Source organism: Bombina bombina, chromosome 9 (assembly GCF_027579735.1).
Source record: "Bombina bombina isolate aBomBom1 chromosome 9, aBomBom1.pri, whole genome shotgun sequence".
Lineage (NCBI taxonomy): Eukaryota > Metazoa > Chordata > Amphibia > Anura > Bombinatoridae > Bombina > Bombina bombina.
Window position 1 is genome coordinate 243,935,013 of NC_069507.1, and position 25,471 is coordinate 243,960,483.

General features: G+C 37.9%; 1 protein-coding gene across 1 annotated transcript in view; it reads right to left on the reverse strand.

Moving 5' to 3' along the window:
• The window catches only part of SHOC2 (SHOC2 leucine rich repeat scaffold protein), a 366,282-nt gene that overhangs the window by 64,554 nt on the left and 276,257 nt on the right, over positions 1-25,471 (reverse strand). The window contains exons 5-6 of the mRNA XM_053692996.1: positions 18,522-18,662; positions 18,231-18,368 (exon numbers count right to left, since the gene is read on the reverse strand). Coding sequence (XP_053548971.1) covers positions 18,231-18,368; positions 18,522-18,662 — 279 coding nt within the window. The remainder of the gene's footprint in view (positions 1-18,230; positions 18,369-18,521; positions 18,663-25,471) is intronic.

Consider the following 25,471-nt stretch of genomic DNA (forward strand, 5'->3'; position numbering starts at 1 on the left):
GGAGGTGATGAAGTTTGTGCTTGATGTTTATGATTTCTTCTATAAGCACTTCTAAGCATTTTGAAGCCCAATTCCAGAGTACAGTGTTTGTCAGAGGGATGTGAAGAGAGTATCGCCTATTGGATTTTATGGTTTCTCTCACAGGAAATCTTTTCAAGAATTCTCCGTTATCGGTCGCAGGGATTCATTTCCTACCTCCCTTTTCAGATCGACGATATACTCTTATATACCATTACCTCTGCTGATAGTTTTCAGTACTGGTTTGGCTGTCTGCTATATGTGGATGGGTGTCTTTCAGGTAAGTGTGAATCATTGTTTAAGACACTCTCAGCTATGGTTTGGCGCTTTATGTATTAATATAAAGTTTTAAATATATATATTTTACTTATATTTGCCATGAGTCAGGTCAATATATATTTCCCCTTTCAGTCTAAACAGTTTCAGTATAGGAACCATGTTTGGGAAGTTTATTTAAACTTTTTTTCTTACCAGGGGTTTTTCTAATTTAACTTGTTTTTCAATTTTTTTCATGGGAAAATCTGCCCTGAACACAATTGGTCAAAGCTAAAAGTGTTTTTTTCATTATTAAGCTGTTATTTTCTTCAGCTCAATTATGTGGCATTTATTTATCATTTTATGCTAATCATGTTTCTATATGTACAATGACATTTACTGTTTTTACTTTCAGTTCATGTACTTGATTTCATCTGCAAATATATGTTATTGGTTTTATCATAAAGGTTATGGCTGCTATTATGCCTTTAAGTAAATTTACAAGGTCTTTTCAAAATTATTAAGATTTAATTAATTTTGTTCAGTCCGACAGCATACTTAAGTTTATTCTACTGATGAAGGTTTCTTTGGCTCAAAGGATCCTGTATAAGACAGTTTTGTTAAAAATTCTCCTAATTTTTATTTGAACATTTTTGTTCTTTAAGGAAATTGAATTTTTTAGCTTTCAGGAGCCTAGTCCTCTTATTAACTATGCTATTAATTCTTTTTAAATCTGGATTTTAAGATTTTATTTTGCTCCTATTCAATATACTATTTGTAATATATTGTAGAGAATGGTTTATCTTGATTCCCTTTTGGGACTTACTACTATTTCTAGGGAAATTGGTACTTATTTTTAGGATTCTTTAGAATTTGAATATAACCTTAGTAGAGCATATTCACGTACTGTTTATATTTTTAGCTCAGCTTTATCTATGGCTGACATTACTGTTCTCTCAACATTTTGTTGAACAGTTAGCATAAGCAGTTCAGATTCTTAAGAATATGTCTATTTACTTCAGATGTATTCATGTTATTATGTTTCCTATATCTATTATAATTTCAATATATTTTATTATCTCTATCTTGTTAGGATAATAACTTGTTTGATTTCTATTATCTCCACTATTTCTGGAGGTTTAGAGTCTTTTCCGCCCTACTTTAGTCCGGTGATGTAGATCAGTTCATGAATATCCTGGCTATAAACACTAGTTCTAGATCCAAGGGTTATAGTTTCATATCCCGGCAGGGTTAATACAGCCCTTCGGCCTTTTGTGGTCAATTTATTGTGTACCATTTATTTGGGCAACAACAACTATTTATCAGCTGCTGATTTGGTTATCTCCGAGTGCAAGCACTGAAAAAAGCGTTATTTTTATCCTTCTGGGAGAAAAACGCTATATAATTACTATATAACACACTGCACGAAGGTTCGGTTCTCAAACCAGTCCATCTGGTGGGGAGCAGATTAAATTGTCTTTGGAAACTCGGTCCAAAATCTATATTTTTCTTAGGGTTTTGAATAGATTTTTAGAATGAGACCTTCTATGGGAAGATTCTCTTTCTTAGTACACTCTGATTTTTTTCAGGAGTGATTATACCAGATCTTTAGCAGGAACAGGTTTTTTGGTTTCTATTCAATTTTACTTTTTGTCCCAAAGAAGAGAGGATTATTCAGTCCAATCTTGGATCGGAAAACGTTATATTGTTTTGTAAGAGTCTCAACTTTCAAGTTGGCGACTATCAGGACTATTATGCCTTTTGTTCAGCAAGGTCATTTCATGTCCACTCAATTTTACAGGACGTTTATCCTCATTTTATTTCATTCAGACCACTTTTTGTTTGAGATTCTCTTTTTTAGGTAAGCTTTACCAATTTTCATCTGAGACCTCTTTAGCTTTGCATACTGAATCAATGGTGTAGGGATTGTTTTCAGATATCACAGTTGATATTCTTAAATTCCAACACTCATCTCTCTGATTTGGCGATTAGAATATCATCTTTTTTTCAGGGGGCTTCCTTTATCTCGTCCTTCCTGGTTTGTATTCTTATTGGATACAAGTCTTACAGATTGGGGAGCTGTCTGAGGGTCTCTGACAGCACAAGGGGTTTGGAAACCTCAAGAGGCAAGGTTACCAATTGATATTTTAGAACTCTGTGCTATTTTCAGAGCCCTTTCATGCTTGGCCTCTTTTACGAGAACTTTTCATTTTGCTTTCAGACAATTTCACAACTGTGGCATATGTCAATCATCAATAGGGACTCACAGTTCCTTAGCAATTAAGTAGTATCTTGAATATGTTCTTAGGTGGAATTCATCTCCTGTCTACGATTCATATCTCAGGTTTAGACATTTTGGAGGTGGATTTTCTCAGCCGTCAGACTTTACGTCCGGGAGAGTGGTAACTTTATACAGATGTGTTTTCTCAGTTTCCAAGGTACCTTTTCAGGTCCAGGTATCCTCAGGCGGAGATGGTGGATGCATTAGCAGTGTCGTGGTTTTGCAACCTGGCTAGATGTTTCTGCCTCTGGTTTTTTCTTCCATGAGTGATCTCCAAGATCATATTGGAACAGTCTCATGCATTTCTGATAGCATCAACATGGCCTCACAGGTTTGGTATGTGGATCTTGTCCGGATGTCCAGTTGCCATCCTTGGCCGCTTTTTCTTAGGCCAGCCCTCTTATTTCAAGGGCCGTTTTTCCATCGGGATCTCAAATTACTAATTTGTAGGTATGGAAATTAATTAATGTTTAGTCATAGAGGTTTCTCTTACTCAGTTTTTTTCACTATGTTGCAGGCTTATAAGTCTGTTTCAAGGAACATGTATTATCAGGTTTGGAAAACCTATATTTTATGTTCTTTTCATAAATTATCTTGGCATTCTTTTAGAATGCCAAGGATTTTACAGTTTCTTCAGGATGGTTTGGATTATGTTTGTCTACAATTTTTTTGAAAGGACAAATCTCTGTTCTGTTTATTTCTTAGAAAGATTGCTTAACTTCCTGATATTCACTGTCTTGTTCAGGCTCTGGTTTGTATAAAGCCTGTTAAGTTACTAATTTCTCATTTTTGGAGTCTTAATTTGGTTTAAGGATTTTGTAGGCTCTTTCTTTTGATCTTATATTTTCTTTGAGGATTATTTACTTTCTTGGAAAGTGTGGTTTCTCTTGGCTATCTCTTCTGCTAGAAGTTTGATTTATCAGCCCTCTCTTGTGTGTCTTTTTTTTTTATTATTAATTTATTTATAACCAACATGCGGAATTGTAGACAAACGAATAAAAAACGACAAAAGCAAAAAAACACCTCGCAGGGTGAAAATAAAATAGAATACAATTAATAGCATTGTAAGATTCCAAAACATACATCAATACACAATTATCAAATATTATAACAATTTATACTAAACCTATTTGTATCCGGGTCTATACACCACTTTTATCATTTGTCTAACATATTCTGCTAGATAATCAATATCTTATTAATACCACAATGTTGGGATTTTTTACATTTTTGGGGAACACTCTAAACCTACCTACAGAAACAATACTAGACCAAAAATAAAATGAATCAAAACAAAAGATGATAAAAAGAAAAAAAAAAAGAAAGGAAAAAAAAAAAAAAAAAAAAAGAGGAAAAACCCAGAGAGCTCCCTTCCTCAGTCCCACCCGTTGTCGACATCAATTCCTTTATCCTAGTACTATCCAATCAGCAGGAAAATCTCCTAATAAAACCAGGTCCATAAAACTTTCTGAACTCAAAAAAGGAAATAGAATCGATTTTTGAATACCCTTTGGGTAAGATTTAATTATAGGCAACCAGCCAACTAAGAATTGTTTGATTTTTTTTTCTTTCAGGAACCTAGTATAAGATAAGATTCAAAAATAATCTGATTTTGGATTTCTTGGAGGACAGGTTTTAATGGGGGGGGCTCGCTTAGCCTTCCAATTTTTAGCTATTAGATGTCTTACTAATAAGATTATAGTATTTAATATAGTCTGACCTAAAGGAAATATTAATATCTGAATATTTAACAGGAATATGTTCTCTGGCTCTAATACTACATTTAGTTGATAATGCTTATTGAACCAGAAAACCACCTTCTTCCAAAGCGGTAAGATCTTAGGGCAATACCAATACATATGTACCAGGTCAGCTGCATCCGATGAACACCGGGGGCACACAAAGAATAATTGGGAAGAAAATCTTGAGAGCATAGCCGGGGTTAAATAAAAGTTATTTATGAGTTTAAAATGAGATTCCCTCCAACTCATCGGGATTTGATATTTACTTATCAAAGTGCAGCTTGCTATGATTTTATCTGTATTTATATCTGGGAGATACAATACCCAAGACTCACAAGTCTTATTCAATAAAAACAGACTTTGTTTGGCAAGCATTATGTCATACATTAAAGATATAAAAGTATTCCCGGCTCTGAAGATTTTCATCCAACTCTTAACCTCAGCCCACTCTACCTCCCTACTAACATCCCAATTCCATTCCTGTATATAATGTCTTATTTGTAGATACGCATAAAAAACATAATTTATGTAAGAACTTACCTGATAAATTCATTTCTTTCATATTAGCAAGAGTCCATGAGCTAGTGACGTATGGGATATACATTCCTACCAGGAGGGGCAAAGTTTCCCAAACCTCAAAATGCCTATAAATACACCCCTCACCACACCCACAATTCAGTTTAACGAATAGCCAAGAAGTGGGGTGATAAGAAAAAAGTGCGAAAGCATATAAAATAAGGAATTGGAATAATTGTGCTTTATACAAAAAAATCATAACCACCACAAAAAGGGTGGGCCTCATGGACTCTTGCTAATATGAAAGAAATGAATTTATCAGGTAAGTTCTTACATAAATTATGTTTTCTTTCATGTAATTAGCAAGAGTCCATGAGCTAGTGACGTATGGGATAATGACTACCCAAGATGTGGATCTTTCCACGCAAGAGTCACTAGAGAGGGAGGGATAAAATAAAGACAGCCAATTCCTGCTGAAAATAATCCACACCCAAAATAAAGTTTAATGAAAACATAAACAGAAGATTCAAACTGAAACCGCTGCCTGAAGTACTTTTCTACCAAAAACTGCTTCAGAAGAAGAAAATACATCAAAATGGTAGAATTTAGTAAAAGTATGCAAAGAGGACCAAGTTGCTGCTTTGCAAATCTGATCAACCGAAGCTTCATTCCTAAACGCCCGGGAAGTAGAAACTGACCTAGTAGAATGAGCTGTAATCCTTTGAGGCGGAGTTTTACCCGACTCGACGTAGGCATGATGAATTAAAGATTTCAACCAAGATGCCAAAGAAATGGCAGAAGCTTTCTGGCCTTTTCTAGAAGCGGAAAAGATAACAAATAGACTAGAAGTCTTTCGGAAAGACTTAGTAGCTTCAACATAATATTTCAAAGCTCTAACAACATCCAAAGAATGCAACGATTTCTCCTTAGAATTCTTAGGATTAGGACATAATGAGGGAACCAAAATTTCTCTACTAATGTTGTTGGAATTCACAACCTTAGGTAAAAATTCAAAAGAAGTTCGCAACACCGCCTTATCCTGATGAAAAATCAGAAAAGGAGACTCACAAGAAAGAGCAGATAATTCAGAGACTCTTCTGGCAGAAGAGATCGCCAAAAGGAACAAAACTTTCCAAGAAAGTAATTTAATGTCCAATGAATGCATGGGTTCAAAAGGATGAGCTTGAAGAGCCCCCAGAACCAAATTCAAACTCCAAGGAGGAGAAATTGACTTAATGACAGGTTTTATACGAACCAAAGCTTGTACAAAACAATGAATATCAGGAAGATTAGCAATCTTTCTGTGAAAAAGAACAGAAAGAGCAGAGATTTGTCCTTTCAAAGAACTTGCGGACAAACCTTTATCTAAACCATCCTGAAGAAACTGTAAAATTCTCGGAATTCTAAAAGAATGCCAGGAAAAATGATGAGAAAGGCACCAAGAAATATAAGTCTTCCAGACTCTATAATATATCTCTCTAGATACAGATTTACGAGCCTGTAACATAGTATTAATCACAGAGTCAGAGAAACCTCTTTGACCAAGAATCAAGCTTTCAATCTCCATACGTTTAAATTTAAGGATTTGAGATCCTGATGGAAAAAAGGACCTTGCGACAGAAGGTCTGGTCTTAACGGAAGAGTACACGGATGGCAAGAGGCCATCCGGACAAGATCCGCATACCAAAACCTGTGAGGCCATGCCGGAGCTACCAGCAGAACAAACAAGCATTCCTTCAGAATCTTGAAGATTACTCTTGGAAGAAGAACTAGAGGCGGAAAGATATAGGCAGGATGATACTTCCAAGGAAGTGATAATGCATCCACTGCCTCCGCCTGAGGATCCCGGGATCTGGACAGATACCTGGGAAGTTTCTTGTTTAGATGAGACGCCATCAGATCTATTTCTAGAAATTCCCACATTTGAACAATCTGAAGAAATACCTCTGGGTGAAGAGACCATTCGCCCGGATGCAACGTTTGGCGACTGAGATAATCCGCTTCCCAATTGTCTATACCTGGGATATGAACCGCAGAGATTAGACAGGAGCTGGATTCCACCCAAACCAGAATTCAAGATACTTCTTTCATAGCCAGAGGACTGTGAGTCCCTCCTTGATGATTGATGTATGCCACAGTTGTGACATTGTCTGTCTGAAAACAAATGAACGATTCTCTCTTCAGAAGAGGCCAAGACTGAAGAGCTCTGAAAATTGCACGGAGTTCCAAAATATTGATCGGTAATCTCACCTCCTGAGATTCCCAAACTCCTTGTGCCGTCAGAGATCCCCACACAGCTCCCCAACCTGTAAGACTTGCATCTGTTGAAATTACAGTCCAGGTCGGAAGAACAAAAGAAGCCCCCTGAATTAAACGATGGTGATCTGTCCACCACGTCAGAGAGTGTCGTACAATCGGTTTTAAAGATATTGAGATATTTTTGTGTAATCCCTGCACCATTGATTCAGCATACAGAGCTGAAGAGGTTGCATGTGAAAATGAGCAAAGGGGATCGCGTCCGATGCAGCAGTCATAAGACCTAGAATTTCCATGCATAAGGCTACCGAAGGGAATGATTGTGACTGAAGGTTTCGACAAGCTGAAATCAATTTTAGACGTCTCTTGTCTGTCAAAGACAGAGTCATGGACACTGAATCTATCTGGAAACCCAGAAAGGTTACCCTTGTCTGAGGAATCGATGAACTTTTTAGTGAATTGATCCTCCAACCATGATCTTGAAGAAACAACACAAGTCGATTCGTATGAGATTCTGCTAAATGTGAAGACTGAGCAAGTACCAAGATATCGTCCAAATAAGGAAATACCACAATACCCTGTTCTCTGATTACAGACAGAAGGGCACCGAGAACCTTTGTAAAAATGCTTGGAACGGTAGCTAGGCCAAACGGCAGAGCCACAAACTGGTAATGCTTGTCCAGGAAAGAGAATCTCAGGAACTGATAGTGATCTGGATGAATTGGAATATGCAGATATGCATCCTGTAAATCTATTGTGGACATATAATGCCCTTGCTGAACAAAAGGCAAGATAGTCCTTACAGTTACCATTTTGAATGTTGGTATCCTTACATAACGATTCAATATTTTTAGATCCAGAACTGGTCTGAAGGAATTCTCCTTCTTTGGTACAATGAAGAGATTTGAATAAAACCCCAGCCCCTGTTCCAGAACTGGAACTGGCATAATTACTCCAGCCAACTCTAGATCTGAAACACATTTCAGAAATGCTTGAGCTTTCACTGGATTTACTGGGACACGGGAAAGAAAAAATCTCTTTGCAGGAGGTCTTATCTTGAAACCAATTCTGTACCCTTCTGAAACAATGTTCTGAATCCAAAGATTGTGAACAGAATTGATCCAAATTTCTTTGAAAAAATGTAATCTGCCCCCTACCAGCTGAGCTGGAATGAGGGCCGCACCTTCATGTGGACTTAGAAGCTGGCTTTGCTTTTCTAGAAGGCTTGGATTTATTCCAGACTGGAGATGGTTTCCAAACTGAAACTGCTCCTGAGGATGAAGGATAAGGCTTTTGTTCTTTGTTGAAACGAAAGGAACGAAAACGATTATTAGCCCTGTTTTTACCCTTAGATTTTTTATCCTGTGGTAAAAAAGTTCCTTTCCCACCAGTAACAGTTGAGATAATAGAATCCAACTGAGAACCAAATAATTTGTTACCCTGGAAAGAAATGGAAAGTAGAGTCGATTTAGAAGACATATCAGCATTCCAAGTTTTAAGCCATAAAGCTCTTCTAGCTAAAATAGCTAGAGACATAAACCTGACATCAACTCTGATAAAATAAAAAAATGGCATCACAGATAAAATTATTAGCATGTTGAAGAAGAATAATAATATTATGAGAATCATGATCTGTTACTTGTTGCGCTAAAGTTTCCAACCAAAAAGTTGAAGCTGCAGCAACATCAGCCAATGATATAGCAGGTCTAAGAAGATTACCCGAACACAGATAAGCTTTTCTTAGAAAGGATTCAATTTTCCTATCTAAAGGATCCTTAAACGAAGTACCATCTGCCGTAGGAATAGTAGTACGTTTAGCAAGGGTAGAAATAGCCCCATCAACTTTAGGGATTTTGTCCCAAAATTCTAATCTGTCAGATGGCACAGGATATAATTGCTTAAAACGTTTAGAAGGAGTAAATGAATTACCCAAATTATTCCATTCTCTGGCAATTACTTCAGAAATAGCACCAGGAACAGGAAAAACTTCTGGAATAACCACAGGAGATTTAAAGACCTTATCTAAACGTTTAGATTTAGTATCAAGAGGACCAGAATCCTCAATTTCTAAAGCAATTAGTACTTCTTTAAGTAAAGAACGAATAAATTCCATTTTAAATAAATATGAAGATTTATCAGCATCAACCTCTGAGACAGAATCCTCTGAACCAGAAGAGTCATTAGAATCAGAATGATGATGTTCATTTAAAAATTCATCTGTATAAAGAGAAGTTTTAAAAGATTTTTTATGTTTACTAGAAGGAGGAATAACAGACATAGCCTTCTTGATGGATTCAGAAACAAAATCTCTTATGTTATCAGGAACACTCTGAACATTACTAAAGGAAATATTATCTGCATTAACAAGTTTGTCATGACAATTAATACAAACAACAGCTGGAGGAACAGCTACCAAAAGTTTACAGCAGATACACTTAGCGTTGGTAGTTCCAGCACCAGACAGCGATTTTCCTGAAGTATCTTCTGACTCAGATGCAACATGTAAGAGAAAAAAACAACATATAAAGCAAAATTGATCAAATTCCTTAAATGACAGTTTCAGGAACGGGAAAAAATGCCAAGGAACAAGCTTCTAGCAACCAGAAGCAATGAAAAATGAGACTTAAATAATGTGGAGACAAAAGCGACGCCCATATTTTTTTAGCGCCAAATAAGACGCCCACATTATTTGGCGCCTAAATGCTTTTGGCGCCAAAAATGACGCCACATCCGGAACGCCGACATTTTTGGCGCAAAAGAACGTCAAAAAATGACGCAACTTCCGGCGACACGTATGACGCTGGAAACAGAAAAGATTTTTTGCGCCAAAAAAGTCTGCGCCAAGAATGACGCAATAAAATGAAGCATTTTCAGCCCCCGCGAGCCTAACAGCCCACAGGGAAAAAAAGTTTTTAAGGTAAGAAAAATGATTGATTCAAATGCATTATCCCAAATATGAAACTGACTGTCTGAAAATAAGGAATGTTGAACATCCTGAGTCAAGGCAAATAAATGTTTGAATACATTTATTTAGAACTTTATAAAAAAGTGCCCAACCATAGCTTAGAGTGTCACAGAAAATAAGACTTACTTACCCCAGGACACTCATCTACATGTTGTAGAAAGCCAAACCAGTACTGAAACGAAAATCAGCAGAGGTAATGGTAAATATATAAGAGTATATCGTCGATCTGAAAAGGGAGGTAAGAGATGAATCTCTACGACCGATAACAGAGAACCTATGAAATAGACCCCGTAGAAGGAGATCATTGAATTCAAACAGGCAATACTCTCCTCACATCCCTCTGACATTCACTGCACGCTGAGAGGAAAACCGGGCTCCAACCTGCTGCGGAGCGCATATCAACGTAGAATCTAGCACAAACTTACTTCACCACCTCCATAGGAGGCAAAGTTTGTAAAACTGATTTGTGGGTGTGGTGAGGGGTGTATTTATAGGCCAAACTTATGCCAAAGATTCTCAAACGTTAATATATACCCCTCGGCTGAAAAAAGCTGTTGAATGACTATGAGGCCCTTTTCAGCCCAGATCTGAAATACTAATTGGTGTATCCCCGGGGAAAAATTTACGTTGCCCCTTATTGGTAAGAACTCTGAAAAAGAAAAGTCCATTTCCAATATAGTACACCATTCTGCCAGCCCAATACTACATTCTTTAATGACACAAGACCAGCAATGTTTGCCGGGAGTTTCTTTACTGGACAGTGTAAAATAGCTTTTAGAGAGAAAGGGTATGCCAGATGACTTTCTAGGTCACTAGTAGAAAAAATATTACCATCCGACAACCAATCTAAAGCAATCCTTGCCAACATAGTAATGTTATAAAGATAAATATCAGGTAAGGCCAGGCCTGCCATTCTACAAGGTTGCATTAATTTTTTCAGAGCAATACGCGGTTTCTTATTTTTCCATATAAATTTTGAGAAAGACCTATAAATAGCTCTAATGTCACCTGTAGGAATTAAGAGAGGAAGATTTTGTAGGAGATATAACAGGCGTGGAAAGAATTGTTTTTATTACATTTACCCTTGCCGCTATCGATAGCGGGAACTGCACCCACACTTCCAAATCAGATTTAATTTTCTCAATAAGAGGAGCAAAATTAATGTTATACCAAGTTTTAGGGTTCGAATTAAGGTATATACCCAAATACTTCAATGTAGCTACTTCTTTAAAAGGAAACTTTTGAGGGCTATACTCCGACCTTTTTATCCACATCAGCTCACTCTTTTCACAGTTAATTTTATACCCGGAGAAAGAACTATATGTCTCCAAGCATGCTAGCACAATTGGGATTTCTTGAGATGTATTCTCCACACAAACCAGCAAATCGTCTGCGTGCAGAAGAGTTTTAAGATTGTGTTCCCCCAGTCCAATCCCCTTGATAGAGCTTCGTAGCCAGGTTGCCAATGGCTCAATGACCATATTAAACAGTAGGGGAGATAATGGACACCCCTGTCTAGTTCCCCTGCTAAGGTTAATCTGCGGAGAAAACCCCCCATTAATTAACAAATATGATATTGGGTGTTTATAAAAATTCTGTATAAATAGGGAAAACTGATCTTTAAATCCCATTTCTGCTAATACTCTAAAAAGATGTTTCCAAACAATAGAATCAAAAGCTTTCTCAGCATCCAGTGTGATAATAGCTGAGTCAACTCTACTATAGCTCGGGTTTTTATCAGAATTCCATACAACATCCAGGTAATTGATTACTTTCCGAATATTCTTAGATGAGTTTCTTGTCTTCATAAAACCTACCTGATCTGGATGTATAAGCTTATCAAGACATTTAGAAAGTCTCTCCGCAATAATAGCCGCAAGAATTTTATAATCAGCGTTCAAGACTGATATTGGTCTATAAGAAGCTAGTTCCTCCCTATGTTTATCCTTTTTCAAAATCAATGAAATATTTGCTGCTGAGAAAAATCTAGACGGCACCATATTCATACCATAATAACTATTAAACAATTTCTCCAGTGTATATTTAATATCCTCCGCTAGTATTTTCAGAAATTCTGCCGGGAGACCATCGGGGCCAGCTGCTTTATTCAGTTTAGCCTTATCTATGCCCTTGAGGATCTCATCGACTGTAATTGGGCTATTTAATGCCACCAGATCTATTTCAGATACTTTCGGCATCTCAATACCTGCCCAAAAATTTTCCAAATTAAACTCATTAATACCTGGAGTTGTATATAGCTTCTGATAATAATTATAGAACGCTTTGCTAATAACTTCCATCTCTGTCTATCTATGATTCTCGTCACGGATAGCAAGAATATAATTCTCTTTCTATTTTGTACCAGTCTTGCAAGGTATTTCACAGAGGAACCATGTATACCACTATAAAGACGACTAAATTTTAACTCTTCTTCTTGCGATTTGCTTTTTAAAAAGATATCTCGGGCTTGCCTAGCTTTAATATAATTATCCCAATTAGTGTTCCCATGTTCTGAAATAAACTTTCTGTAAGAATTTCTCACCTGATTAGAAAGTTGTATTTCCCGTGCATTCATTTTTTTCCTTCGGATACAAAGATATGCCTTAATTTCCCAGCGCAAAAATGCTTTTGAAGCTTCCCAGAATATCTCTATTTTATCATAATAAGAGCTATTATGATCTGAATACTCCTTCCACTTCTGTTTTAACCACTGTGTAAATCTTACATTATTAAACAGATATTTAGGGGAAAAAACCCCAAATTTTTATCCTTAGACTGCAGGATGGCGTCAAAAGAGATCGATATTATAGCATGATCTGAGATCATTATATCATTTATACAAGACTCTATTTTCAAAACAGATAAGAACTCAGCGATCAATAAAAAATCGATCATTGAAAAAGTTTTGTGGACTTTAGATTCACGTGTATAAGTACGAGAATCCAGGTGCTTTATTCTCCAAATATCTACTAGCTTTAACTTATGACAAAATCTCTTAAAATATTTAGCTTGTTTATTATATTCTACAGAGTTTCTTGCCCCATATCTCTCCAACTCCGGACATAGAGACATGTTAAAATCTCCTCCAATAATCAAATTTTGATTAATGTAAGGGAATAACTTTATCCTCATTTTTTCCCAAAATCCAATAGAGAGCCTATTTGGGCCATAGATATTACACAATACTAGTCTTGTCTCATTAATTTGAATATGGACTAAAATGTATCTTGCATTCTCATCTCTCTCTATATTCACCACCTTATATGATAAATTTTTATTAAAAAGTATTGCGACCCCATTTTTCCTAGCTGTGCTGGGGTGGCTACCACCTCCCCCACCCATTTGGATTTAAGTTTTGGGATTTCTTTGACTTTAAGGTGCGTTTCCTGCAAAAACACTATACTCGGGTCTAATTTACCAAGTCTTTTGATTATTAGTTTACGCTTAATGGGGGATGTAACCCCTCCCACATTCCAAGATAAAATCTTCATATTACTTATTGATATCATCTCAAGACAAACTTTATTAAAATTGCCAGATCCCTGCCCTGCAGGTCACCCCACCCCAAATGAGACATACGTTGAGAGAGAAGAAAGAGAGGGAGAAAAAGAAAAGAAAGGGAAAGGAAGAAAAAAGACAAAGAGAAAGAGAAAAAACAAAAAACCCCACAAACCCTACTACACGACAACATCCACAGCATAAAACTATACAAAAAAGAAATGTATTAAGCCACACTAGCCGGGACACCCTTACTAGTGGAGACCACCTAATATTACTTCCTGGAAAAAAAAGCAAAAAACCCTTCCGGACAGATACCATCCTTTGGACGTCTTCTGACAGGCCTCTGTCACTGTTTTGAATGTATAAAATTCTTTACCTCAGACATCCGCGAAGGTCAGCCTACTGTCCCCGTCCTCTACTATAATCTTAGCCGGGTACATCATCCAGGCACGAAGACCGGACTTGATGAGTTGGGAGCAGAACGGGGCCATCAGCTTCCTCCTCGCCGATGTCTCAGAGGAGAAATCTTGGAACAATAGGATCTTGTGATTCCCTATCATAAACGGGGCCTTTTTCCTAAACATTTTGAGGATTTCCACCTTATCTTGGAACTTTAAAAGCTTAAAGATAACCATTCTATCTTTTGTTCTACTAATTCCTGAAAAATTTCTTGGACCCACTCTATGGTCTCTTTCTATGGATAAAGGTATTTGCTGAGGGGGGAATCCTAACGCTTTGGGCAATAAAACAGCTGCAAATTGCATAAGATCGTCAAATTCGGAGGACTCGGGCAAGCCTACAATTCGAATGTTATTACGCCTCGAGCAATCTTCAAGATCCTCGAGGCATAATTGCATGGAATTGATTTTAGTATCTTGACTAGAGATAGTCTCCTCTTGTATATGGAGTCTGTCTTCCAAAGTTGAAATTCGATCCTCTGCCTCCTGCATTCGGGAGGCAAATTGTCTCATCTCTGTAGATAAGAGGCTTAAATCTGCGGAGATAGTCCCCAGCTCTTTTTTTATACTCTCAAACTGAGGGGTAAAGATATCTACAAGTTGGGAGATTAATGTGTGAGTTTCAACAGAAATATTATCCGGCATATTTTCCACACTGGCGTCTGCCAGTTTAGCTTTTTTATCCTTCCTAACAGGCATTCTTGGTGAATTACCCTTCCCTTGTATCACAAATTTTTCCATGTGACTATGCTACAATAAATTGGTATTAAAAAAAAAAAAAAAAAAAAAGTGAAAGGGTGTACTTAGAGGACCCCGCGGTCCTAGCGAAAACCTGGAATATTCAAGGAGTGTGCAAAAAACAAAATAAAGTGACAAAACGTGAACATCCGGTATCCCAACCGGAGATATTTAAGTGGAACAAACAACAAATAAAATTCTTAAACCCAACAAACAGCGTGAAATTAAAGCCTGATACCCAGGACACTCTCTAAAGCTATCTTTTGCCTAAACTCAATTACCACCAGACAATAATGATAATATAATATAATTACTGATCAATCCCCTTGAAGCCCTTGTCGCATACTCTATCATACAATAACTTTTTCTCAAATATGCAATACAGCCCACCCAATACGACCACCCACCCAAAAACAATCCCTTCTCAGCTACTGCCTAATAGTGCCAGCTATCTAAACTAGCAAATATTACTTTAATAATTTTTCAGCCAATATATGCATTCAACTATATCACAAAATAAGATCATTATTCGCTGTGACAACCCCTTTTGACCAGAAGCAAAGAATAAAGATTAAGACACCCTAGGTAAATCTGGAGGGCGCATATAATATACAAATAGTCCATCACCTAGTACCGTCCATACCAAGCCAGGGAAGTCTTTGGGGGAGATATTGATCTTATTGGTGCACAATTAACTGGACTTTATCCTTCCTTTAAACCTTTATCTTTCTTTAGTTCCTATTCTTCCGTTTGGGCTCACTCCCCTTTTCTTCCTTTTCCTTTCTTTTCCTTCCTCTTACTTTTTGGGCCAAGACCAAAAACAACCAAGATTCCCAATTTTCCAGAAACCAACCAGCGCCCAGATCATAGTATGGAACAACAGTCTCAGCAAAACGATAGGCCTCATGCTAGCCTTAACAGCCTATTTCAGACATCCTCTCTTCCTCTATCACACATGTATTCTCAGAGGATTAATGTGTTAGCCAGAGTCCTGCAAGTTATAGCGTGCTTTATTCCAATCCTCCTTAGCCACTCAGCTCTGTGTTACAATAGCACCTCTGGGCACAACAAGCCCACAAGGGACCCAGCTCCAGAGAGCAGCACAACCGTGTATATGCTGACAAATGATGGAAGCAAAACAGAGATGCGGACCCTTTCACTGCTCCAGCAAAAAAAAAAACAGCAGTCTTTTTAAACTGAACCAGCACCCTTCTCTGTACAGGTGATTCTATCTCGAGTAGATAGTTTTTCAAGCACATAAGACATAGCAGGGTCACGGATCTGATACGAAAACCTTTTACTGTAAGCCTTTTTACTTAAGATATTTACAGGTACCAAGGCCTTAAAGATAGAGGCATACAGTCCTTTAGACGAGTCAGATATAGTATATTGTAAAGTTCACAGCAGCCTTTCTTACCTGCTTCATATCAAATAGCAACAGGCATGTACTAGCCCAGCAGGGGCGGCTCAGAATTTACCTCCGACTCTTGTCTCCTCTCTTACCGGGTGCCGTCTGGGGATATATCAGGCAGCGGCGGGGCTTAAGACAATGGATTTATCTCCACAGCCGCACGTATCCTGGAGCGATCTAGTTCCCAAGAGCACTGGCAGAAGCAACCCCAACCAGGGGGGTAAGTATCTTAATGCACCTCCACGGGCGCTTCCTCTGCTAATTTTCGGGGCCAGTCTGTGGATCTTTTCAGCAATGCCCCTGAATAAAAGGACACAGTCTCAGCCACTTCGGCTTCGGCGGACTTCCAACCCTCAGCAGGGAGCCAACTCTGCAACACACCGAACACAACCTGAGGAGGATTTCCCAGGTACACGGCAGAGGGCGGGGAGCAGGTAGAAGGCGTCCTCTCACCACACCTGTGTGCAGGTGAACAATACTGCACCGCCCCAAACGGAAGTCTGCTCCGGGAATTCTCACTCTTGTGTGTCTCCTTATCTGCTTTTTTTATCTAGATAAGCTGTTTTGTGGACTTCCTTTATTTTTTTCTCTTCCTATGGTTGTGAATTTGAACAACATTAGTAGAGAAATTGTTGTTTCTTCTTTGTGTCCCTAATCCTAAAGACTTCTTTGAGAGTTATTTACATCCTTTGGATGTGGTTAGAGCTTTATAATTCTATATCAAAGTTACTAGGATTTCAGAAGACTTCTAGTCTATTGGTTGTTTTTCTGGTTCCAGAAAAGGTTAGAAAGCCTCTGCCATTTCTTTGGCATCCTGGTTTAAGCGTTTGTTTCTCAAGGCTTATTTGGAGGCAGGGCAGGCTCCACCTCAGAGTTTTACAGCTCATTCTACTAAGTTCAGTCGCCATTTCTTGGGCTTTTTCAGAATGAAGTTTCAGTTGATCAATTTGAAAAGCAGTAATTTGGTCTTCTTTGAATACTTTTATTGTTTTTACCATTTTTATGTATTTTGCTTCGTCTGAAGCAGTCTTTGTAGAAAAGTTCTTCAGGCAGCTGTCTTAGTTCGATTCTATTGCTTTTGATTTGTTTTTTTGTTTTTTTAAGAAAAAACGTAATTGTGTGGATTTAATTTCTCAGTGGAATTAGCTGTTATTTTATCCCTCCCTCTTTAGTGACTCTTCTGTGGACTTCCACATATTGGGTATTTCTATCCCATACGTCACTAGCTCATGGACTCTTGCCAATTACATGAAAGAAGAACAATTTATGTAAGAACTTACCTGATAAATTTCTTATATATTGGCAAGAGTTCATGAGATCCTTTTTATGGTGGTTATGTTTTTTTTTTTTTATAAAAGCACAATTATATTTTCAGTTCCTCTTTTTGTATGCTTTTCTACTCCTTTTGTTATCACCTCACTACTTGGCTATTCGTAAAACTGAGTTGTGGGTGTGGTGGGAGGTGTATTTATAGGCATTTTGAGGTTTGGGATACTTTGCCCCCTCCTGGTAGGAATGTATATCCCATAATTCACTAGCTCATGGACTCTTGCCAATTACATGAAAGAAATAAATGTATTTACCTTCTAAATACAGGGAGAGTCCACAGCTGCATTCATTACTTGTGAAAATATAGAACCTGGCAACCAGGAGGAGGCAAAGACACCCCAGCCAAAGGCTTAAATACCTCCCCCAATATGAAAGAAATGAATTCATCAGGTAAGTTCTTACATAAATTATGTTTTTGTGCTTGCTGACTACAACAATCCTGTGTTTCTTCTATGGAAAAGCTAGAAGTACCCAATGGGTTATTCAAAACAAACTTGCAGGCACAGCCTTTGAGTTACCATCAAACTGCATTGCATTTTTTTTTTATTTTTTTTTATTTATTTTTTATGGCTGCAATTTAGTGCCTAATATATTTTTTTTATAAATCCATGTTATATCTAAGAAATTCAGCTACAATTCTGAAATTCAGCTACAATTCTTGATATATATTACGTAATTAGCTTAATTTTCCTATTGAACAGAATGCTCGGCAAAAAAGATCTGGACTGATTTTATTTTATTAAATATGGCGTGTATGTACCTGCAGGTCTTTAAGATAAGCAATTTCATTTGGCAGAGACTCCAGCTTGTTTTCTTCTAGGTCTAACTCTCTTAACTTGCGCAGATTTCCTATCCCGTGGGGAAGTTTCTTCAAGAGATTGTTGGATAATATCAGAACCTGCAAGAAATATATATATGGATACAGTTGCTGATATATGCAGTGCTATAATCTCTCTATATACAAGGTCTAAGAGAGGATGCCTACTCACAAGTGCTGACAAAGGACATGTGAACAATGTATCAGACTTACTAATAGCATATGAGCACTTACCTCAATCGAAACTAAGCCAGATACATCCTCTGGGATTTTGGTTAGCTGATTGGTGGCCAAGTTTAACTCAACCATACTTGTCCATGTCCCAAAATCCAGAGGCAGAGACGTCAGCTGATTGTCCTGTGAGTTCAATGTAGGGAGCAAAAGAAAAAGTAACCATTTAAAAAGTATTATTATTATTTAGTCAGCGTTGACTTGCAATACTGTAAAGACCAGCTACATTACCATAAAAACACAAATGGCAGTGAAATCATTAACTGTAAAAATAAGAAGTGATAACTAACAAATCAATGTGCAAAAAATACCCAAACCGGGAAACCAATTAGATACACACTTTTTTTACATTTGGGTGCTTCCAAATTTGTAGCAACAGTTTTGGAAAAGACATTTGCCGTTTTCAGCATGACTGTTCCTGTGCACAAAGCGACAAAATACTAGGAAAGCATGAAGTCTTAAATAAATAAAAAAAACAATTTATGCGTACCTGATAAATTTATATATTTCCGGATATGGTGAGTCCACGGAATCATCAATTACTAGTGGGAAAGCAGGAGGCGGCAAAGAGCACCACAGCAAAAACTGTTAAATACCACTCCCCTTACCCACAATCCCCAGTCATTCGACAAAAAGTAAAGGAAGCAATATAAGGTGCAGAGGTGTCTGATGTTTATAGAAAAATAAACTTAAATAAAGGCTGTGGACTCACCATATCCGGAAATACATTTATCAGGTAAGCATAAATTATGGTTTTCTTTCCTAAGATATGGTGAGTCTACAAAATCATCAATTACTAGTAGGAATCAATACCCAAGCTAGGACACAGATAAGGGAGGGACAAGACAGGTAACCTAAACAGAAGGCACCACACTGCTGGAAAGAACCTTTCTCCCAAAATAAGCCTCAGCCGAAGTAAAAGTATCAAATTTGTAAACTATTGAAAAAGTGTGAAAGAATGACCAAGTACAGCCCTGCAAATCTGTTCCATAGAAGCTCCATTATTAAAAGCCCAAGAAGAAGAAACAGCCCTGGTAGAAAGAGACCTGATTCTCTCAGGAGGCTGCCGTCCAGCAGTCTCATAAGCCAAGCGAAAAATACTCCACAACAAAAAAGAAAAAAGAAGCCGTAGCTTTCTGACCCTCTCTCTTCCCAAACGTTCCTTCTGAGAAGAAGGATCAGGACACAAGGAAGGAACAACAATCTCTTGATTAATATTCCTATCCGAAACCACCTTAGGAAGAAAAACTAAGGCAGTACGCATTACTACATTATCAAAATAAAAAAGGAAAAGAGATTCATACTGCAAAGCTGAAAGCTTCGAAACTCTTCGAGCAGAAGAAATAGCAACCAAAAACAAAACTTTCCAGGATAAACACTTAATATCCAAAGAATGCATAGGTTCAAAAGGAGCATGTTGAAGAACTCTAAGAACCAAATTGAGACTCCACGGAGGAGTAGCAAATTTAAACCTAGGCCTGACTCTAACCAGGACCTGGCAAAAAGACTTGACATCTGGCATATCTGCCAGACGTTTATCCAACAAAATAGATAAAGCAGAAATTTGTCCACTCAAGGTACTAGCAGATAAACCCTTCTCCAAACCCTCTTGGAGAAAAGACAAAATCCTATTCCAAGAAAAACCTCTGGAATCACACCGATAAACATATATACGCCAAATTTTATAATAAATCTTTCTAGACACAGGTTTAACAAGCCTGAATCGGATTCAGAAAAACCACGCTTACATAATATCAAGCGTTCAATCTCCAAGCAGCCAGCTTCAGAGAAACGAGATTTGGATGAAGGAAGGGCCCCTGAAGTAGAAGGCCCTACCGTAACGGAAGACTCCAAGGTGGAAGAGATGACATCACCAGATCCGCATACCAGATTCTGCGAGGCCACCCCGGGACAATGAGAATCACCAATGCCCTCTCCTGTCTGATTTGAGCAATGGCCTGTGGAAGGAGAGTGAACAGAGAAAAAACTTACAATAGACTGAAGTTCCAAGGAACGACCAGAGCATCTAACAGTACATCTCGAGGAACATGAGGATCTCGAGACCGTGAACCATACCTTAGAAGCTTGCCATTCTGACGAGAAGCCATAATAACCAGATCCGGCTGCCCCCACTTGAGAATCAAGTTAGAAAATACCTCCGGATGGAGTGCACACTCCCCTGGATGAAAAGTCTGTCTGCTTAGAAAATCCGCTTCCCCATTGTCCACCCCTGGAATGTGGATCTCAGACAGACAACAATTGGGACTGTGCCCACTAAATAATCCAGGCTACCTCTGTCATGGCCAAGGAACTCAGAGTTCCCCCCTGATGATTGATGTAAGCCACGGACGTTATGTTGTCCGACTGAAATCTGATAAACTGGACTGAAGCTAACTGAGGCCAGGCCAGAAGAGTATTGAAGATTGCCCTCAGCTCTAGAATATTTATAGGAAGAACCGACTCCTCCTGAGTCCAAAGAACCTGAGCCATTAATGAACCCCAGACAGCTCCCCATCCCAATACTGGCATCTATGGTCACAATCACCCAGGTAGGTCTGCGGAAGCCGGTTCCCAGAGAAAATCCTGGGACAACCACCACAGAAGAGTTTCTTATCTCTTGATAAAAAAACAATATGTGGAGACAGATCCGCATAATCCCCTTTTCATTGTCTGAGCATGCACAACTGCAGAAGACAGAAATGGAACCAAGCAAATAGAATGATATCTATAACTGACACCATCATATCAATAACCTGCATACACTGAGCTACTGGTGGCCAGGGAAAGGCCTGAAGAAAAAAAGACAAGGATGGAAGATTTTTAATTTTCTGGCCTCTGTCAGAATTTTTTTTTTCATTTCTAGGGAATCTATTATTGTTCAGAAATTACCACTCCTGTAGCCGGAATTAAGGAACTTTTCCCTAATTTACCTTCCAACTGTGGGAGCGTAGAAAAGACAACAATATCTCCGTGAGGGAGCTTGCTTGTTGAAGTGATGGCACCTGAACCAGAAAAATCATCCAGATAAGGTGCCACTGCAACACCCTGTAACCAAAGAACCGACAAAAATGCTCACAGAACCTTCGAAAAAATCCTGGGAGCCGTAGCAAGACCAAATGGAAAGGCCACAAACTGAAAATGTTTGACTTGAAACACAAATCATAAAAACTTGTGATAATCCTTGTGGATAGGAAAATGCAGATACGCATCCTTTAAATCCACTGTGGTCATGAACTGACCCTCCTGAACTAAAGGAAGAATGGAACGAACAGTCTATCTTGAAAGACGGAACTCTGAGAAACTTGTTCACACTCTTGAAATCTAGAATAGGACGGAATGTTCCGTCTCTTTTGGGAACTACGAACACATTGGAATAAAAACCCAGACCCTGCTCCTGAAAAGGAACAGGAACTATTACTCCCATATTGGAAAGATCCTGGACACAACACAAGAACGCCTCTCTATCTGGTTTACAGATAACCTGGAGAGAAGAAACCTGCCCCTGGGATAAGTCCTGAACTCTAGCTTGTAACCCTGGGATACAATGTTCACCACCCAGGGATCCGGAACATCCCGAACACAAGCGAAAAAACGAAAATCTGCCCCCCACAAGATCCGCTCCTGGATCGCGGGCAGACCCTTCATGCTGACTGAGTCAGTAACAGGCTTTATAAATTGCGTCCCCTTATTCCAGGAATGATTGGACTAACAGAAAGACTTAGAATGCTCCTGCTTGGAAGAGGAAGGGCAAGGTTTAGCTGAGAAGTTCCGAAAGGAACGAAAATTACTTAGACGCTTTTGTATATGTCTTTTATCTTGAGGAAGAAATACCCTTACCTCCCGTAATATCAGAATTAATCTCAGTCAGATCTGGTCCAAACAAGGTCTTACCCTTGTAAGGAAAAGACAAAAGCTTAGTTTAGAAGAAACATCCGCAGACCAGGAATTTAACCATAAAACTTTGCGAGCTAAAACAGCAAAGCTGGAAATCCTTACCAATTTGATAACTTGGAGAAGCATCAGAAATAAAGGCATACGCAAATTTAAGAGTCTTAATCCTATTCTGAATCTCCTCAAGAGGAGTGTCTGACCGAATAGAATCAGACAAAAGCATCAAACCAATAAGCTGCTGCGCTAGTGACAGTAGAAATACACACTGCAGGCTGCCATTGCAACCCCTGATAAACAATGAAACAGGATATATAGGAGCGCCAATGGCTTAGATATACCACAGGAAATAGAAATAATCTCCAATAGTTTCTCTTAGAATTAGATTGTTCAAATGTCAAACAAATATATTTATTATATTAAAACAATATGATTCTGATCTCCAGAATTCATAAAAAATGTAAATAAAAACAAAAACACAAAGCACATATAAAAATACATGAAATAAAATACAGCGAATGACAAATTAAAATACAGCGGATGACAAATTAAATCTAATCCAATTATTTTAACTGGGTGACCAATATCTAATGGTCCGGTGTTTCGTGAGTGAGTCCTCTTAAAGACCCTCTAGTAGGTACACAAATGTGTATAGAGAAACAAATCGGTACTTAATTGAATTTATCAAATAAGTGTACAAATTAACTTGGTGTCCAATAAATGATATAATAATAACTCAAATAGTGCTATCAGTAAGTGATAAGACCACTATTATAGTGATACGAGACCCACTTTAAAGGTCAACAGTTCATACAGGTAGTGCAAAATGTGATGATTAATATAAATCGTATAATAAACGCTGTGATAAATTAAAAATGAGATAAAATGTATTGGAATCCTTAAGCTAACAGATAAACCATATTATGGATCACAATATATAACACAAAATAAAATACAAATCTGAAGTGATCAAGTAGGTGTGGTCAAAAAATCAAAAATGAAAAAATTTGAAAAATGCAAAAAATACAAAATTAAACGTGTGATCCTACTAGTGGGATTCTAAACTAAACTGGTACCAGCCATTATCTCAATTAACCTAATTGAATCTGGATGATAGACTCAGTGGTCCGGTAATGCGTCTAACTTTAATATCTTAAAAACAATAAACCAATAAAACAAATAGCACAAGCTATATAATTAATATAAACAACATAAAAAACAGTTTATGTCTAGTTTGGCCAAAACTAATCCACAACTTTTACCAATTGACTTTTTAAGGACAATGATAGTGTCCTTAAAAAGTCAATTGGTAAAAGTGAATCCTTAAAAAGTCTGATGAAAAAAATCCTCAATGTGTGGTGGAGTCCAAAGTCCTACTCCTTTGTTAAGACAAAAACCTATGGAAGACCAATTCCAACACTCCGATCTCAAACCAAAGTCCCATTTTTATCCTACCCATTGCAAAGGACCGGCTATTGAGACATTCGAAACAATGGTGTGTAATGATATAAAGAAATTGAAATCCAACAAAGCATATAATACAAAAATCTTAATGCCAAGCAACTCAACACCATATCAAATTTGGAAAAAAACAACGACATAGTCATCAAATCAGCCGACAAGGGCGGGGGCATTGTGATTATGAACAGGACAGACTATCAGAAGGAATCTAGAAGAATATTAGGAGATAAAGACACCTATGAAACTCTGGAAGCTAACCCTACAAGTGATTATAAAAGAACACTAGATGACTTACTCACCGAGGCTAATAGATTGGGTATTCTCAATGATAAAGAACACCGATATCTAAGTGTGAAGCATCCAAAGATCCCAGTGCTTTACCACCTGCCCAAAATTCACAAAAGTTTGGTCAACCCACCGGGAAGGCCCATAATATCGGGCATAGGATCGGTGTCGAGTAATCTATCTGAATATATAGATACAAAATTACAACCATATGTCAGAATTTTACCATCATATCTGAGAGACTCCACCGAAGTACTAAATCTACTAAGATCTAGAATGGGATGACAGCTATATTATGATCACCAGTGATGTAACATTATACACTTCGATTCCGCATGAGAGAGGACTTGATACTATCAGCTACTTCCTAAATAAAGACGACAACATGCCAGAACCACAGAGGAGGTTCATACTGGATGGGATAGATTATATCCTTCAACACAATTATTTTTACTGTGACAATAAATTCTATTGTCAAGTATGTGGTACGGCTATGGGGACCAGGTTCGCGCCCAGCTATGCCAATCTGTACATGGGCAGATGGGAAACCATTTTCTGGGAATCATGCCCAGCGGGCGCGGACCTGGTCTTATACAAAAGGTATATAGATAACCTTCTAATCATCTGGAAGGGAAGTGAGGAAGATTTGAAACACACATTGGACGTAATGAACTTGAACCAGTCCAATCTCAGATTTACCAACTCCATCAGTAAAGACCATATTGTCTACTTAGATCTAGATATTAGGGTCGTCAATGGGAAGATTGAAACATCCACCCACTTCAAGGAAGTGGACTCCAATAATTATGTCCACCATACAAGCTGCCACCACAAAAAATGGATATCGAATATCCCAAAAGGGCAATTATTAAGGATTAGGAAGAACTGTTCAAGTGAAGAAATGTGGGTTAAACAATCAAAAACACTGAAAACCAGATTCCTGGAAAGAGGATACAGCGAATCCCTCATAGACAAGACCATCACAGAAGTAAGTAACACAAAAAGAGACTCCCTCCTAACTTATAAAATGAAACCAGACAAAGGAAAATCTGAAGGTCTCAAAATTCCTTTTATCACCCAATATGGAGAAAGGAAAAAGACAATTGAGGATATAGTTAAGAGACATTGGCACTTACTCAAAGACGATGACATTCTGGGCGAACATCTAACAGAACGACCTAATTTCGTCTATAGGAAGGCCAATAATTTAAAATCAATTCTGGCTCCAAGCATACCCAAACAGAAGAAAGAAAAGAACTCTTCAGACATCTTGGGTAAAAAACTGTTTGGTTTTTACCCATGTTACTTCTGCAAAGCAT